At 48.2% G+C, this 19,059-nt stretch overlaps 1 protein-coding gene across 5 annotated transcripts in view; it reads right to left on the bottom strand.

Annotated features, from left to right (window-relative positions):
• LOC121283855 (rho guanine nucleotide exchange factor 7-like) overlaps positions 1 to 18,688 on the bottom strand; it is a 103,636-nt gene extending 84,948 nt beyond the window's left edge. For 3 of the 5 annotated variants that reach the window (XM_041198651.1, XM_041198653.1, XM_041198652.1), the window contains exons 1-2: positions 18,275 to 18,686; positions 2,658 to 2,741 (exon numbers count right to left, since the gene is read on the bottom strand). In XM_041198651.1, the coding sequence (XP_041054585.1) occupies positions 2,658 to 2,741; positions 18,275 to 18,439 (249 nt within the window). In that variant the 5' untranslated portion in view covers positions 18,440 to 18,686. Of the gene's footprint in view, positions 1 to 2,657; positions 2,742 to 18,274 lie in introns of all 5 variants that reach the window. The other 2 variants (XM_041198654.1, XM_041198650.1) reach the window with 2 other exon arrangements.
• Positions 18,689 to 19,059: the final 371 nt, after the last annotated feature.

Genomic DNA, 19,059 nt, shown 5'->3' with positions numbered 1-19,059 from the left:
AAGTAACTCACCTCCTGACTCCCCCAAGCCTGTCCACCATCTACAAGGCACAAGTCAGGAGTGTGAGGGAATACTCTCCACTTGCCTGGATGAGTGCAGCTCCCACAACACCCAAGACCATCCAGAACAAAGCATTCCACTTTATTTGCACCCCATTCACCACCTTCAACATTCACTCCCTCGACCACTGATGCACAGTGACAGCAGTGTGTACCATGTACAAGATGCACTGCAACAACTCACCAAGGCTCCTTCGACAGTACTTTCCAAACCCGTGACCTCGACCACCTAGATGGACAAGGACAGCAGGCACATGGGAACACCACCACCTGGAGGTTCCCCTCCAAGTCACTCACCATCCTGACTTGGAAATATATCGGCCATTCCTTCACTGTCGCTGGGTCAAAATCCTGGAACTCCCTCCCTAACAGCACTGTGGGTGTACCTACACCACACGGACTGCAGCGGTTCAAGAAGGCAGATCGCCACCACCTTCTCAAGGGCAACTAGGGATGGGCAATAAATGCTGGCTGAGCCAGAGAAGTCCACATCCTATGGCCGAATAAAAAAAATTTAAGGCTGAGATAGACAGATTTTTGGTGTTTCAGAGCTTCAAAGGATATGGCAAGTGGGCAGGAAAGTGGAGCTGAAAGCGAAAATCAGCCAGGATCGTATTGAATGTGGCACAGGTCGATGGGCCATACGCTCTACTCTTGTTCCTGTTTCTTGTGTTAAAAGGCAAGCATTGTATAAAATCCTGCACACCTCATGTCATCCAAAACGCTTCAGAGCCAATTACTTATTTATAAAGCATTGTCACGCAGGCAGACTAACATAGCAGCCAATTTGGGCACAGCAGGATCCCACAAACAGGAAATGAAATGAATGAGCAGATAAGGAATGGCTTAAGGGGATGTAGTGGTTTCCCACCAGTGATACTAACAATGGCTCATGGTCTAGGTGCTGAGACAGGAGCTGTTACTGGAACACTCACTTTCAATTGTAACTTTCAAATCATGTTACAGTTTCCCACCTTAGTTACCCCTTGTGTAAGGCATTCTCTATATGAATAACCCTCTGTGTGAAACCATTTCTTCAAACTTTCCAACTTCACTCTTCTCCTGATGATCCTGTGTCTGCCCAATCTTCAGCCTACGGCTCTCTGGTACCAATCACAATGCAGAGATCTCAGGACATCCATTACAAATGTTATATTGATATTATATTTCCACCATTTCCAGAATGTGCACGGCCCATATAATCCACAGGCAGCCTTTCGCCAATTGTTAGAAGATCTTTTCCTTTCGCAGTTCCAACAAATTGAATAGTTTTTCTACCAGTGATTCCACACAACAATCTTAACACAATATATCATAAATGATTAACCAATAACAGTAACTGACAAAGCCCAACTGGGAGGCTAAGTATTAAATAACTACCCAGCCATTAAATTTATTAAATGGCATATAACTTGTTCATTAACTCCACATCATCAAAACAATTCAAATAAATTTCAGCTGCCTGGACCTCACACCAAAGCTCTCTGCTCTTCCTCCTTTAAGATCATCTCTTATTTCAAGTATTTGGAACCTCCTCCCGAAATGTTCTTGTTTGGTTTGCTGTCTATTGTAGCCCAATGCCCTCTTTGTGAAGTGCTTTGAGATGTCTCTCTACGTTAAAGGCACTTTTTAAATGTAAGTTGCTGTTTCAGAGTACACATGCCCAGTCAAATCGCAAGTAACATATCCGAGTAACTGAGCAAAAATGTTTTTAAGACAGTCCACTTCCTTAAAATCAATAGCGATATTTCAAAGTCTGTGAAATCAGAGACATTATATTAGAGGATTGGGAATGATATGATTCATGTCATTTAGTGACATTCACCCACAAAGTGACAATATGAACCTCCCAGCTCCTGCCTCATACAGTCAAGTATAATCTGGGTCAGAAAACAATCAATAAATCCATCACTGCATTAAAAACTTGTATTTATAGAGCGCCTTTAACATAATAAAGCTTCCCAAGGTGCTTCACAGGAGCTTATCAAACAAAATTTGACACCAAGCCATCAAAGGAACTATCAGAGCTAAAAGCTCAGTAAACGAGGTAGGTTTACGGATGGATGTAAAAGTTCCACCCTGCTCTCTCCTCCAGCACTATACCCCTCCCCAAATCCACCACCCTTCGCCTGCTCTCTTCCCCTCTCTCTGCCCACCTGTCACAGCTCTGCTTTCCCCTCCCGTCTGGCCATCAAACTCAAAGTAAACAGAGATAAAATCAAAAAACTGCGGATGCTGGAAATCCAAAACAAAAACAGAATTACCTGGAAAAACTCAGCAGGTCTGGCAGCATCGGCGGAGAAGAAAAGAGTTGACGTTTCGAGTCCTCATGACCCGGCGGAGAAGAAAAGAGTTGACGTTTCGAGTCCTCATGACCTGGCGGAGAAGAAAAGAGTTGACGTTTCGAGTCCTCATGACCCTTCGGACTCAAAACGTCAACTCTTTTCTTCTCCGCCGGGTCATGAGGACTCGAAACGTCAACTCTTTTCTTCTCCGCCGATGCTGCCAGACCTGCTGAGTTTTTCCAGGTAATTCTGTTTTTGTTCCTCCTTTACCAGCTTGGCGCACACACATACGGAACATTTCACACACACCCACCTCCACGCGAAGCGCCCCACAGCCTTTCAAAAACTCTTTGATGTTGCTCAGGCATTCTGCTTCAGATTTGGGCTCCTGATGTATCTGTTGAATGAACACAAGGGTAGAGTTAAAGCACAGAACATGAGCGCCCAATGTTAGCTGAACATCACAGGCCCCTGCAACAACGGCACCAAACTCAACTCTGTGGCAAACCACACAGCAACCAGCAGATACGTGGTACAACGGAGGAGGGAGATAGACTCAGGGCAGGGGAGATTCCCCACAGTCCGCAAGAGCTTCTAAGATACAGCCTTGCAAAGTTTAAATAACATGGAACAACAACTTGCATTTATGTAGCACCGTTAATGTAGTAAAACGCCCCTAAGCACTTCACAGGAACGTTTAAACAAGCATTGACACCGAGCCACATAAAGAAACAGTTAGAATGTGAGGGTCACAAGAAGTAGAGTTTAAGGAGGGTCGTAATGGAGGAAGCACGGAGAAGCGTAGGGAGGAAATTTCAGAAGTTAAGCTCCAGACAACGGAAGATACCAATCACCAAAGGTGAGGTGATAAAAATCAGCGATGCACAAGAGGCCAGAACTGGAGGAGTGCAGAGATCTCAGAGGGCTGTGAGGCTAGGGTTACAGAGATAGGGGCAGGGCCATGGAGGGGTAAGTAAGGAGGTCAGTCTCTGTGTTTTAAGAGAATATTCATGTTTTCAGAATGTGTGCTTCATCAAAACCCAAAATCATATGATGACTGACATGCTGTTTATTTACAGAGTTTTCTGCTAAATGTGAGTTTAAATTCCAGCCCTCCAGTGTAGTGACCCATTACACCGAAACTCTCCTGTAATGCAGGGCATTTTTATATCATTAACTGGATGGGGAGTGATATTCTGAAGGATCGTGTTGGAAAAGCATGAAACTACATTAAATAGTCAGCACTGAGCAGCCAAGAAGCTCGGCTGCACAGATGTTGGGGGAAGGGCAGAATTCTTTCTAGACATCACATCTGGCACAGATGATTCCAGAAACAACTGTCCACCTCATCTACAACACGTTTAGCTGAAGTGCATTAGATGCGAGTACAAAAACTATACAAATCCTGTTTTCTCAACACAACAGATGTCTGTTCAGTGGGGACAGTTCATGTTTTTATAGAAACAGGAGGAGGCCATTCAGCCCCTCCAGCCTGTTTCACCCTTTCCTGATGTGCTTTTAGTTTGTTTGCTTCCTGGAAGACATTGTGGTTTTCCACTGTGATTCTTACACAAATGAGCTGAAAGTTGGAGTTGTGAAAATCGAAAATAAAGTCAGAAAATGCTGAAAATCTGCAGCATACAAGCGCAAAAGGAATTTAAAAAGTTAGAAAAGAGACTAAACAGAGAGGCCAGTTAGAATGTAGAATAAATTGTGTCAAACTTCTGTTGAAATGATCCATAAATTATTTTTGTTAATGAAATTATAGGGATGTTTAAAATAAAGGAATATTTGAGGTAAAGGAAAGAAGATCTGAGGACTGGAAGAGGCTGGGCAAGAGTGCAGCAGCTATGTTAGTGAGCTGGTAATCTAAATGGCCTGGACTACTAACCCAGAGAACATGGGATCAAATCCCACCATGGGCTATTTGAAATCAGTTTTAAAAACTGGAAATAAAAACCTGATATCAGTAGAACTGACAATGAAGCTTTTGCATTGTTGTGAGAAAAAAAATTGGTTCACTAATGTCCTTTCAGGAAGGAAAGCTGCCATCGTTTCCCAGTCTGGGCCTATGCCTGACTCAATTCCCAACCAAATGAGCTTGACTATTAACTGCCCTCTGATATGGCCTAGCAAGATAAAAACAAAAAAACTGCGGATGCTGGAAATCCAAAACAAAAACAAAAACAGAATTACCTGGAAAAACTCAGCAGGTCTGGCAGCATCGGCGGATGCTGCCAGACCTGCTGAGTTTTTCCAGGTAATTCTGTTTTTGTTTTTGTTTTGGCCTAGCAAGATACCCAGTTGTATCAAATTCAAGCCACCACCTTCTCCTGGTAAATAGGGATGGACAATAAATGCCAGCCTTGCCACTGACACCCACATCTGAGATTGGAGTAAAAATCTCCCTCTCAGATATAGTCAGCAGCACAGACTATAAACACATCATACAGGAAGAGAGGAACACAAACTAGACAATAAATCTTTGCCCAGCTTCACACACAGGGAAGTTCTGTGAACACAACAGCTCACATTTCAGTTTATCAGTAACCTTAGCAACATATAAAGGGATTGGACAGAAAGGAACAAGGCTTACCAAGGCTCATTAGGCAGCACCTTCCAAACCCACGACCATCTAGAAGGACAAGGGCAGCAGATAGATGGGAACACCACCACCTGGAAGTTCCCCTCCAAGTCTCTCACCATCCTGACTTGGAAATATAACACCATTCCTTCACTGTCGCTGGGTCAAAATCCTGGAACTCCCTTCCTAACAGCACAGTGGGTGTACCTACATCACATGGACTGCAGCGTTTCAAGAAGGCAGCTCAACTAGGGATGGGCAATAAATGCAGGCCCAGCCAGCAAAGCCCACATCCCATGAATGACTAAATTTTATAAAGAACAGTTGCACACTGTGCTTTTCATTTTTTACCAACTAGTGTGCAAAAATGGTTAAAGTTCAGATGCATGCACCGTGTGGATACAGCTATTGAAGTCACAGATCAACAAGTGTCTTTTGCTCATTGCATTTTGAATAATAATTAAACAATTAGCCACATCTGCATTCCCAATAGCCACCTGTGATTCACTGGACAATGCTGACTAAAGGGAATTAACCCTTTGATTGGATGACTGTTCCATGACAAATGGAATTCCTGTCTCCCTCCATTGGTAAAACTGCTTTCTGGAAATTTAGTTCCCTCTTCTTTATGACAAACACATCATTCCTCAATCATTCTTGCATTTCCATAAATCTCAAGTCTGTCCAATCTTGAGTCTTGATTCCATTTCTGGCATTGAGACTCTTGTCTTCCTGACCAGGATCTAAGGAAAAGGCATCTTGTCTGATAGATAATTCATCTGTGACCTCAAACTCTCTGTCACAACATTGCTTACTGGTTCATCAACACTCAGGCGGCTGAAATTTCTGAGTTTTCTACTCTAATTCCCTTTCAGTTCCAAACGTATTGTCCAATCACCTCTTCCCTACATCCCCAATCAGTATTCAGCTCAGTCTCCTCCTCTAGCTCATTCTTCAAAAGCTCCTCACCTTCTTTGTGTAACCTTCAAGCCTTAAAATTCCAGGTTTTGGGATCACCAATTTGTGATTTACCCCTCCTTCTATTCTGCGGCCTTTGCTATATTGCAAACGAGAACACTCACCTTCTCTCTCAGTGAAGGTAATAAAATAACTCACTGGAACATTGGTTTACCACTAAACCAGCTGTATGGAAAATATTAACCACTACCTTAACTGTAACCACTAGTGGCCATAGTCCAGCTTCAGACATTTTGTAAAACTATTGTTTCACAAGGCAGTGTACCGAGCTTTGTGCAATGTGGAATTTATTGCCAACAAGTCACGATTGACACATTCAAATGAATCACCAGGAAACTGTACTGACCACAAACCAGGCACTGATCTTCACTCCCCCAGTACCCGCACCCATCACATTGTTGCCCGCAGAGAAATATGATATTGAACATTTACCCCAATGCTCTTACTGGAGCAGACAATTGTCTGACTACAGGAAAAATGTATGCACACCTACAGGCACAGAAAGCCACCCACAGAAACAGGATCAGACATGGCTCAGTGGTAGCATTCTCGCCTAAGTCTAAAGATTATAACTCGGGTGGAATTAATTTGAGTTTATCGTTTTCTTGTTTCATTTGACTTAACTGATTTTGAAAGCATATTTTTCTGTAGAGCTGATTGAATTGTTGGGGTTACTGATTCAAAAGGTCGAGCAATGTTTGATGCTGAACTTTCCCATCTCCCTCTTGGACAACTCTCTCTCAGTTCTAGTTGCGGCTCAGCGGGGCCTCTTAATCAGAGGTCTGCGAGTTCAAGCCCCATTCCAGGCACTTGAACTCATTATCCAGGATGACACTCCCAGTACAATACCTGAGGGAGTGATGCACTCTCAGAGGTGCTATCTTTCAGAGGAGACATTAAACTGAGGCCCCAATCACCCTCTTAGGAGGAATTTAAAGATCCCACGGCACCATTTTGAAGCAGCGGTGGGGAGATTCGAACCCTAGATGGTGAAATTTGAATTCAATAAAAATCTGGAATTAAAAGTCCAATGATGGCCATGAAACCATTGTTGATTGTTGTAAAAACTCATCTGGTTCACTAATGTCCTTTAGGGAAGGAAATCTGCTGTCCTTATCCAGTCTGGCTTACATGTGACTCCAGACCCACAACAATGTGGTTGGCCCTTAAATCTCTCTGAACAAGGGCAATTAGGGATGGGCAATAAATGCTGGCCTAGCCAGCGACACCCACGTCCCATAAACAAATTTTTTTTAAAATCATTGTATTTCTTTTCAGCATTGCGAAGTGAGTGTTTTTCCTCCAAATTCCCTCTCCTTATTGGACATCTGTCCTGAGCCCATCCTATAGAGCTCACCGATTAAAAGAATTCCAAGCTCTCTACTCACATAGGTGTCAGGTGTCAACTCAGCATGCCAGAAATCTTAAAACACTTGTTTGATAACCAAGCAAAATCTATGAATTTAAAAAAAGACCTTGAGACTGTGAAGGTTTTAGGTTCCAGTATTATTACCCTGCAGGATACAGATCCAGGTGTTAGGGATTGTTTTCAGTCAGATTACATAGGCACAGGAGAAGGCCATGCAGTCCCTCAATTCAATCATGGTTGATGTGCCCCTCACTCCATCTACCCACCATTGATCTATTTCTCTCAATACCCTTACCCAACAGAAAGAGAGAGAGAAACAGAGTTACATTTCAGGTTAATGATCTTTCAACAGGGCAGGACGCTGTCAGACCTGCTGAATATTTCCAGTGTTTTCTGTCTTTATTTCAGATTTCCAGAATCTGCAGTATTTTAGTCTGGAAAAGTCTACCAGCCTGGTCTTGAAATTTATAATTGACCTCCAACCTCAACAGCTCTTTTGGGGAAGATTTCCAGATTTTGTGTGAAGTGCTTCTTGATATCACTTCTTAATGAACTGACTCGGAGGTTATGCATCCCTTGTTCTGGACTTCCCCAGAGGATATAGTTTCTCTCTTTCCACCCTATAAAACACTTTGGGGGTGAAAGGCCGAATGTAAATGCAAGTCTGAATGCCTCAATTAGATCACCCCCATAATCTTGATCAAAAACCCCGGAATCTTAATCTTCTAAGCTGAAAGGAATACAAGCCAAAGTTACAAAGTTGCAGGAGCAGGGGATACATTACAGAGCCCCCTATCCACCACCTCCCCCCCACCCCCCCCTCCCCCCAGGAGGAGAGTCAATGTTACAGAGCCCCATATCCACCACCATCCCCCCCCGCCCAGGAGGAGAGTCAATGTTACAGAGCCCCATATCCACCCCCCCCCCCCCCCCAGGAGGAGAGACAATGTTACAGAGCCCCATTTCCACCCCCCAGGAGGAGAGACAATGTTACAAAGCCCCATATCCACCCCCCCTAGGATGAGAGACAATGTTACAGAGCCCCATATCCACCCCCCAGGAGGAGAGACAATGTTACAGAGCCCCATTTCCACCCCCCAGGAGGAGAGACAATGTTACAAAGCCCCATATCCACCCCCCCTAGGATGAGAGACAATGTTACAGAGCCCCATATCCACCCCCCAGGAGGAGAGACAATGTTACAGAGCCCCATATCCACCCCCCAGGAGGAGAGACAATGTTACAGAGCCCCATATCCACCCCCCAGGAGGAGAGACAATGTTACAGAGCCCCATATCCACCCCCCAGGAGGAGAGACAATGTTACAGAGCCCCATATCCACCCCCCCAATGCTGAGAGAGAATGTTACAGAGCGCCATATCCACCCTCCCCCCACCCCCCCGCCCCCCCACCCCCCCCCAACCACCCCCCCCCCCCCCCCCCCCCCCCCCCCCCCCCCACCAGGAGGAGATACAATTACTGCTGAAAAAGAGATTTTTTGTCAAAGCCTTTCGTCTTGTACTCTTCAGGACAATTTGTAAGAAAACACCAGTGTCAGAGGTAACACCCTAGATATACTGGTTTTTTTATTCATTCACAGGGTGTGGGCTTCACTGGCTGGGCCAGCATTTATTGCCCATCCCTAAATGCCCCTTGAGAAGGGGGTAGTGAGCTGCCTTCTTGAACCACTGCAGTCCATGTGGTGTAGGTACACCCACAGTGTTGTTAGGGAGGGAGTTCCAGGATTTTGACCCAGCGACAGTGAAGGAACGGCCAATATATTTCCAAGTCAGGATGGTGAGTGACTTGGAGGGGAACTTCCAGGTGCTGGTGTTCCCATCTATCTGCTGCCCTTGTCCTTCTAGATGGTAGTGGTCTTGAGTTTGGAAGGTGCTGTCTCAGGAGCCTTGGTGAGTTCCTGCAGTGCATCTTGTAGATGGTACACACTGCTGCCACTGTGTGTCGTTGGTGGAGGGAATGAATGTTTGTAGATGTGGTGCCAATCAAGCAGGCTGCTTTGTCCTGGACGGTGTCCAAATTCTTGAGTGTTGTGGGAGCTGCACTCATCCAGGCAAGTGGGGAGTATTCCATCACACTCCTGACTTGTGCCTTGTAGATGGTGGACAGGTTTTGGGGAGTCAGGAGTTGGGTTACTCATCACATGATTCCTAGCCTCTGACCTACTCTTGTAGCCACAGTATTTATATGGCTAGTCCAGTTCAGTTTCTGGTCTATGGTAACCCCCAGGATGTTGATAGTGGGGGATTCAGTGATGGTAATGCCATTGAACATCAAGGGCCGATGGTTGGATTCTCTCTTGTTGGAGATGATCATTGCCTGACACTTGTGTGGTGTGAATGTTACTTGCCACTTGTCAGCCCAAGACTGGATATTGTCCAGGTCTTGCTGCATTTGATCAGTATCTGAGGAGTTGCAAATGGTGCTGAAATTCATGCAATCATCAGCAAACATCCCCACTTCTGACCTTAGGATGAAAGGAAGGTCATTGATGAAGCAACTGAAGATGGTTGGGCCGAGGACACTACCCTGAGGAACTCCTGCAGTGATGTCCTGGAGCTGAGATGACTGACCTCCAACAACCACAACCATCTTCCTTTGTGCTAGGTATGACTGCAACCAGTGGAGAATTTTTCCCCTGATTCCCATTGACTCCAGTTTTGCTAGGGCTCCTTCATGCCACACTCGGTCAAATGCGGCCTTGATGTCAAGGGCAGTCACTCTCACCTCACCTTGGAAGTTCAGCTCTTTTGTCCATGTTTGAACCAAGGTTGTAATGAGGTCAGGAGCTGAGTGGCCCTGGCGGAACCCAAACTGGGCATCAGTGAGCAGGTTATTGCGAAGCAACTGCCGCTTGACAGCACTGTTGATGACCCCTTCCATCACTTTACTGATGATGGAGAGTAGACTGATGGGGCAGTAACTGGCTGGATTGGATGTGTCCTGCTTTTTGTGTACAGGACATACCTGGGCAATTTTCCACATAGCCGGGTAGATGCCAGTGTTGTAGCTGTACTGGAACAGCTTGGCTAGGGGTGCAGCAAGTTCTGGAGCACAGGTTTTCAGTACTTTTACTGGAATATTGTCAGGCTCAATAGCCTTTGCAGTATCCAGTGCCTTCAGCCATTTCTTGATATCATGTGAAGTGAATCAAATTGGCTGTAGACTGGCATCTGTGATGCTGGAAACCTTTGGAGGAGGCCGAGATGGATTACCCACTTGGCACTTCTGGCTGAAGATCGTAGCAAATGCTTCAACCTTATCTTTTGCACTGATGTACTGGGCTCCCCCATCATTGAGGATGGGGATATTTGTGGAGTCTCCTCCTCCAGTGAGTTGTTTAATTGTCCACCACCATTCATGACTGGATGTGACAGGATTGCGGAGCTTAGATCTGGTCCTTTGGTAGTGGGATCACTTAGCCCTGTCTATCACCTGCTGCTTATGCTGTTTGGCACTCAAGTAGTCCTGTTTTCTAGTTTCACCAGGTTGACACCTCATTTTTAGCTTTTCCTGGTGCTGCTCCTGGCATGGCCTCCTGCATTCTTCATTGAGCCAGGGTGGATTCTCCGGCTTAGTGGTAATGGCAGAGTGGGGGGTATGCTGGGCCATGAGGTTACAGATTGTGTTCGAGTACAATTCTGCTGCTGCTGATGGCCCACAGCGCCTCATGAATGTCAGTCTTGAGTTGCTAGATCTATTTGAAATCTATCCCGTTTAGCACGGTAGTAGTGCCACACAACACGATGGAGGGTATCTTCAATGTGAAGGCGGGGCTCTGTCTCCACAATGATTGTGCGGTGATCACTCCTACTGATACTGTCATGGACAGATACATCTGCGGTAGGCAGGTTGGTGAGGATGAGGTCAAGTATGTTTCTCCCTCTTGTTGGTTCCCTCACCACCTGTCACAGACCCAGTCTAGCAGCTGTGTCCTTTAGGACTTGGCCAGCTCGGTGAGTAGTGGTGCTACCGAGCCACTCTTGGTGATGGACATTGAAGTCCCCCACCCAGAGCACATTCTGTGCCCTTGCCACTCTCATTGCTTCTTCCAAGTGATATTCAACATGGAGGAGCACTGAATCATCAGCTGAGGGAGGGCGGTACGTGGTAATCAGCAGGAGGTTTCCTTGCCCATGTTTGACCTGGTGCCACCAGACTTCATGGGGTCCGGAGTCGATGTTGAGGATTCCCAGGGCAACTCCCTCCTGACTGTATACCACTGTGCAGCCATCTCTACTGGGTCTGTCCTGCTGGTGGGACAGGACATACCCAGGGATGGTGATGGTGGTGTCTGGGACATTATCTGTAAGGTATGATTCCGTGAGGATGACAATGTCAGGCTGTTACTTGACTAGTCAATGAGCCAGTTCTCCCAATTTTGGCACCTGATGTTAGTAAGGAGGGCTTTGCAGGGTCTACAGGCCTGAGATTGCAGTTGTCATTTCCGGTGCCTAGGTCAATGCCGGGTGGTCTGTCCGGTTTCATTCCTTTTTTGTGACTGTAGCGTTTTGTCACAACTGAGTGTCTGGCTCGGCCATTTCAGAGTCACATTGCTGTGGGTCTGGAGTCACATGTAGGCCAGACTGGGTAAGGATGACAGGTTTCCTTCCCTAAAGGACACTAGTGACCCAGATGGGTTTTTACAACAATTGATAATGGTTTCATGGTCATCATTAGACTTTTAATTCCAGATTTTTATTGAATTCAAATTTTACCGGAGTATTACCCTGGGTCTCTGGATTACTCGTCCAGTGACAATACCACTACACCATCACGATATGAGGAGAGAGTGCTGATTGATTGACAAGTGGACTCTGATTGGTGGAGGCGTTGCCATGGAGTGTGCACCAGTTGACTGACAGATATCTGCCAAGCATTGTTTGAAATTTAAACCAGGCAGCTTGACTCTGATTGGTCAAGGATTGCCCTGAGGAATGAAACAGCGAATGGCTGTCACTTACTTGCTTTAGCTGAAACAGGCGCAATGTGTGTACAGGTTCTTTCTGTCTGCAAAGGAAAGGGCCCTGTGTGCTAATATACATAGTTTCCAGTACTTGCAAATGTGCCACATTGCGAGCCCGAGTGACAATCTTAAATTGGTTGTCAGCGTAATTCTTAGCACATTGAGGATTATTTAGCAAATGTTGTCCAATCACAAAACCACATCTAATGTTGGAAACTGTGCTATGAGTTTTACAAGCACGGGCTGGTTGGTACAGTGTGTACCTTGCCTGTTGTGAACAGAAGGGACATGCTGTTTGAAACGATCCACCAGTCTTTGGGACGTCATCACACTCACCACATTACTCATTTGTGTGATAGGTGGAACATCTTTTTGACTTGATGACAGCATCCTGTCAGTGGCAAATACCACTTGTGTTGCTACTACATAGTAGCAGCGTCAAACAGCTAGCTTCACCTGTTGCTCAAACTTTTAAGATACCTTCGGCTTCCAGGGTAATGTGAGGTAGACTGGGCACTTTTTATGGCCAAAACTGATGGCCTTGGGCCCCTTCATGAGATTGCGTGACATACAGTGCAAAATAACCTGATCAGGATAGCTGTTATCCTGCAGCACGCCTTTGATGTGCCCAATTTTAGCATCAAGCTTGCATGGTGAGCAAAAGGCTCGGGCCCCATTTACGAAGTTGCCAATAAGCCCAATCTTATACCGCATGGAACTTTAGAAATCCCAACACATATATTGACCAGTGAAGATAGGCTTGTGGTAGAGAACCGCACCCCCCCCCAAAGTAGGTTTCTCAACTAGTACGTAAAAGAAAGGGAGTTCATCTGACTGCTCCATTTCAAAGGTGAATTGAGCACGGGATGGAGCCCATTAAGACATGCAAAGAAAGTATTACATAAAGCTGTGGATTTTAATATAGCAAACATATTATCCACATATTGGAAATATGTGAGGGGTAGGAGGTTGGGTGTCATTCTATCGAAGACACATTTCTCATGGAACCCAACAAAGTTGCTTGCGAGAGCTGGACCTAGAGGGGACACCATGGCAACAACATCTATTTAAGAATACATGGTGTCCTCCACTGGTGCATTCTCCATGACAATGCTTCGGCCAATCAGAGTCCACTTAACAACCAACCAGCACTCTCTTCTCATACAGTATAAATATGTTGTTTCCCCTGACATTGGTATTTTCTTGTGAATTGTCCTGATGAGTGCAAGACAAAAAGCTTCAACAAAAAATGTCCCTTTTTTCAGCGATATTCAAGTTCTGTACTACCAAACGACCATAGGAGATATAATGCTACAGAGCCCCCATCTCCCCAGGAGGTGATGCAACATTACTGATCCTCCTTCCCGGGGTGGGGAGACAGGGTTAGTATGCCCCAGCAGGATTCACTGTTACAGAGCCAGGAGCAGGGAACACAACATAACAGAGCCCCCCAAGTCAGGGTGCAATGTCACAGAGCCCACCACCCACACAAGCCCCCCACCCTGTACACCCAGGGTGGTGAGGCAGTGGCAGAGAAACCCAAAATAGGTGGACAAACAGTGTTAGAGCCCCCATGGATAGGGTGCGGTGATGGAGCCCCCGATGATGATGGGGGTGTTACAGAGCCTGTGGAATAGTGCTGATGTGGGAATCCAGTGTTGGAAGGTCACTTATACGATCAAGCAAATTAGGAGCAAGCGTAGACTAATCGGCCCCTCGAGCCTGCTCTGCCATTCAACAAGATCATGCTGATCAGATTGTTGTCTAAACTCCACATTCCTGTCTACCCCCAATAACCTTTAACTCCCTTGTTAATCAAGAATCCACCTATGTCTGCCTTAAAAATATTCAAATACCCTGCCTCCACCACTCTCTGGGGAAGAGTGTTCCAAAGATTTATGACTCTCTGAAAGAAAAAATTTCTTCTCATCTCTTAAATGGGAGACCCCTTATTTTTAAACTGTGTCCCCTAGTTCTAGTTTCCCTTTTCAGCACCCACCCTGTCAAATCCCCTCAGAATATTATATGTTTCAATGCATCACCTCTTCATCTTCTAAACTCTAATGGATACAGGTCCAGTCTGTCCAAACTTTCCTCGCAACGTAACCATCATTGCCCCCAATCCCAGGTATCAGTCGAGTGAACCTTCTCTGAATTTCTTCTAATGCATTTATATCCTTTCTTAAATTAGACCAAAACTTTACACAGTACTCCACATGTGGTCTTACCAATGCCCTGTATAACTGTCACAAAACATCCCTGCTGTTATATTCCATTCCACTTGCAATTCACAACAACATTCCATTTCCCTACCGAATCACTTTCTGTGCCTGCATACCAACTTTTCCTGATTCATGTAACAGGACACCCAGATCCCTCTGTACCTCAGAATTCTGCAGTCTCTCTCAATTTAAATAATTTGCTGCTTTTCTATTCTTCCTGCCAAAATGGACAAATTCACATTTTACCACATTATGCTCCATCTGCCCAATTTTTTGCACAACTTACTTTCCTAACTATCCTTGTGTCATCAGCAAATTTGGCAACCATATCGTTGGTCCCTTTATCCAAGTCATTGATAAAAATTGTAAAAAGTTGAGGGCCTAGCACTGATCCCTCTGACACTCCACTAGTCACATCTTGCCAACCCAAAAAAGACCCATTTATCCCTACTCCCTGCTTCATGTTAGCTAACCAATCCTCTATCCGTGCTATTGTGTTACCCCTGACGCCATGAGCTCATTTTGTGTAGTAAACTTTTACATGGCACCTTGTCAAATGTCTTCTGGAAATCTAAGTATAGCACATCCACAGATTCCCCTTTATCCACATTGCTTGCTACTTCCTCAAAGAACTCCAATAAATGAGTCAAACACGATTTCCCCTTCACAAGACTATGTTGGCTCTGCTTGATTGCACTGAGATTTTCTAAGTGCCCCACGATAGCCTCCTTGATAATAGATTCCAGCCGTTTCCCGACAACAGATATTCAGCTAACTATAGAACGACAAAAAAGTTATGGCACAGGAAGAGGCCATTCAGCCCATCACATCTGCACTGACTGAGAACACTAGCCACTCATTCCAATCCCATCTCCCAGCACCCGGTCCATTGCTTCAGGTGCAGATCCAGGTACCTTTTAAATGAGTTCAGTGTTTCTGCCTCAACCACCAATCCAGGCAGCAAATTCCAGACTCTGAGTGAAAAAGTTTTTCCTAATATCCCCTCTAATCCTTCTACCAATCACCTTAAATCTGTATCCTCTGGTAATTAGCCTACGAGGGGAAACAGGGCATCCCTGTCTAAACTATCTAGGCCCCTCATAATTTTATACACCTCAATCAGGTCACCCCTCAGCCTCCTCATTTCCAAGGAAAACAACACTAGCCTACGCAATCTTTCCTCATTGCTGCACTTTTCAAGAGCTGGCAACATTCTTGTAAATCTCCTCTGTACTCTCTCCAATGCAATTATGTCCTTCCCGTAATGTGGTGACCAGAACTGTACACAAAACTCCAGCTGTGGCCTAACCAGCGTTTTATACAGTTCCAGCATTGCATCCCTGCTTTTGTATTTAATACCTCGTCCAATAAAGGAAAGCATTCCATATGCTTTCTCTACCATCTTATCCTCCTGTCCTGCCATCTCCAGAGACCTGTGGACATGCACACCAAGGTCTCTCACTTCCTCTACCCCTCTCAATATCCTCCTGTTTATTGTGTATTCTGTTGCTTGGTTTGCCCTCCCAAAATGCATTCCCAACATTAGCTATTTGACCTGAAGTTTCGTGCTTTCTGTCTCCATCATTTCTTGAATAGAGGGGTCACATTCATCATTTTCCAATCTGATGGGACCTTTCCAGAATTAAGGGAATTTTGGAAAATTAAAACGAACACATCTACTATGTCATTCTTTGCTGCCGATGGATTGAGGGGAGGGGAGGTACAGTGTGCAATCTCCTGGTGATGGAGGTGCAGTCCTTTGGTTAGGGGTGTGGATGGGCTGGGAAAGGAAGTACCGAACCCCCAGGATGGGGGTAAGGTTTGGGGCTGGAGACATGGGGTACAGACCTTTGGGATGAGGGTTTGCAGGTGGGAATGGGGTTTGGGGATATAGAGCCACACCCCTGGGTGGGGATTTGCGACTGGGGTACAGACCTATCCTCCAGGGTGGGGGTTAGGGGTTGGGATACCTTCTGATATGGAGGAGTAGCAGTTTTGATTTAGGATACAAGCTCACCACCCCTCCCCGCAACCCCACGCCAGGGTGTGGGTTTGGGGGGGGGGGGGGGGGGGTGGTTGAGGCAGGGATTTGGGGCACAGACCCACCCCTGGGGTATAGGATTGGGGTTTAGACCCACACACTGGGGTAAGGGATTGGGGCGCAGATCCAACCCCCAGGATAGGGGATTGGGGTTCAGACGCACTCCCTAGGGTAGCGGATTGGGGTTCAGACCCGCTCCTCCAGGGTAGGGGATTGGGGTTCAGACACACTCCCCAGGGTGGGGGATTGGGGTTCAGACACACTCCCCAGGGTGGGGGATTGGGGTTCAGACCCGCTCCTCCAGGGTGGAGGATTGGGGTTCAGACACACTCCCCAGGGTGGGGGGATTGGGGTTCAGACACACTCCCCAGGGTGGGGGGATTGGGGTTCAGACACACTCCCCAGGGTAGGGGATTGGGGTTCAGACACACTCCCCAGGGTAGGGGATTGGGGTTCAGACACACTCCCCAGGATAGGGGATTGGGGTTCAGACGCACTCCCCAGGGTAGCGGATTGGGGTTCAGACCCGCTCCTCCAGGGTAGGGGATTGGGGTTCAGACATACTCCCCAGGGTGGGGGATTGGGGTTCAGACACACTCCCCAGGGTGGGGGATTGGGGTTCAGACACACTCCCCAGGGTAGGGGATTGGGGTTCAGACACACTCCCCAGGGTAGGGGATTGGGGTTCAGACACACTCTCCAGGGTGGGGGATTGGGGTTCAGACGCACCCCCGGGGTGGGGGATTGGGGTTCAGACGCACCCCCCGGGGTGGGGGATTGGGGTTCAGACACACTCCCCAGGGTGGGGGATTGGGGTTCAGACGCACCCCCGGGGTGGGGGATTGGGTTGGGGTTCAGACGCACCCCCGGGGTGGGGGATTGGGGTTCAGACATACTCCCAGGGTGGGGGATTGGGTCAGGGGGGGGGGGGGATTGGGGTTCAGACATACTCCCCAGGGTAGGGGATTGGGGTTCAGACACACTCCCCAGGGTGGGGGATTGGGGTTCAGACACACTCCCCAGGGTGGGGGATTGGGGTTCAGACGCACCCCCGGGGTGGGGGATTGGGTTGGGGTTCAGACGCACCCCCGGGGTGGGGGATTGGGGTTCAGACACACTCCCCAGGGTAGGGGATTGGGGTTCAGACATACTCCCCAGGGTAGGGGATTGGGGTTCAGACACACTCCCCAGGGTGGGGGATTGGGGTTCAGACACACTCCCCAGGGTGGGGGATTGGGTTTCAGACACACTCCCCAGGGTGGGGGATTGGGGTTCAGACACACTCCCCAGGGTAGGGGATTGGGGTTCAGACACACTCCCCAGGATGGGGGATTGGGGTTCAGACCCGCTCCTCCAGGGTAGGGGATTGGGGTTCAGACGCACCCCCGGGGTGGGGGATTGGGGTTCAGACGCACCCCCGGGGTGGGGGATTGGGTTGGGGTTCAGACGCACCCCCGGGGTAGGGGATTGGGGTTCAGACGCAGCCCCAGGGTAGGGGATTGGGGTTCAGACACACTCCCCAGGGTGGGGGATTGGGTTTCAGACACACTCCCCAGGGTGGGGGATTGGGGTTCAGACACACTCCCCAGGGTGGGGGATTGGGGTTCAGACGCACTCCCCAGGATAGGGGATTGGGGTTCAGACACACTCCCCAGGGTGGGGGATTGGGTTGGGGTTCAGACGCACCCCCCCCCCCCCCCGGGGTAGTGGGGTTGGAGAGGGGGGGGGGTCTCCGTTGGCTGCTTCACTCACCCTGTCGATGGATCCCGGCACCAGACGCTCCAGGAGGCGGCACAGGACCAGCCCGTCCCTCAGCGAGTTCTGCAGGAAAGCCTCGGGGTCCGACACGGTTTTCTTGGGGGAGTCCAGGACCCCGAGGCTGATGAGCCAGGTCACCGTCTGCTCAGCGGAGCTCATGGCCCCCGATCCCCATTCACCGGGAGCCCGGGGATCCGAGCCTGGGCCCCGGGGGCAGCGGCTCCCCGGTCACTGCTTCCTCAAGCCCCGGCTCCCAGCCCGAGATCCCGGCATCGCGGAGCCCAACTCGGCAACAATGGAGCCGCGTCCCGCTCCCGGTCCCGCTCCCGCTCCCGGTCCCGGGCGGGTCTCTTTGTTTGTCCCGGACAATCCCGGTTCCGAACCTGCCGCCCGCTCCCGCTGCTCAGACTGATCCCGATCCCGATCCCGATCCCGATCCCGGCTCCTGCCGCCCTCTAGTGCCGCCCGGTCCCCAGGAGCAGCGCAGCGGCCGTCAGCTCAACACCGGGAGAGGGAAGTTCCTTCACCCCCACCCCTTTTACCCCCTTCAATCCCCCCCATTCATCACCCCAGCTCCCCCTATCCCACCCTCCCCCAGCCCCCCCCCCTTTCTTCCCCCCTTCATCCCCCCCACCCCACCCTCCTTTCACCCCACCCTCCTTTCATCCGCCCAACCCCACCCCACCTTTGATCACCCCAACCCCCCCCCCCACTTTGATCCCCCCAACCTCCCCTTTGATCCCCCCAACCTCCCCTTTGATCCCCCCACCCTGCCTTTG

Source organism: Carcharodon carcharias, chromosome 11, assembly GCF_017639515.1.
Source record: "Carcharodon carcharias isolate sCarCar2 chromosome 11, sCarCar2.pri, whole genome shotgun sequence".
Lineage (NCBI taxonomy): Eukaryota > Metazoa > Chordata > Chondrichthyes > Lamniformes > Lamnidae > Carcharodon > Carcharodon carcharias.
Note: the sequence above shows the minus strand (reverse complement) of the source record. Positions and strands in the feature narration are given on the sequence as shown.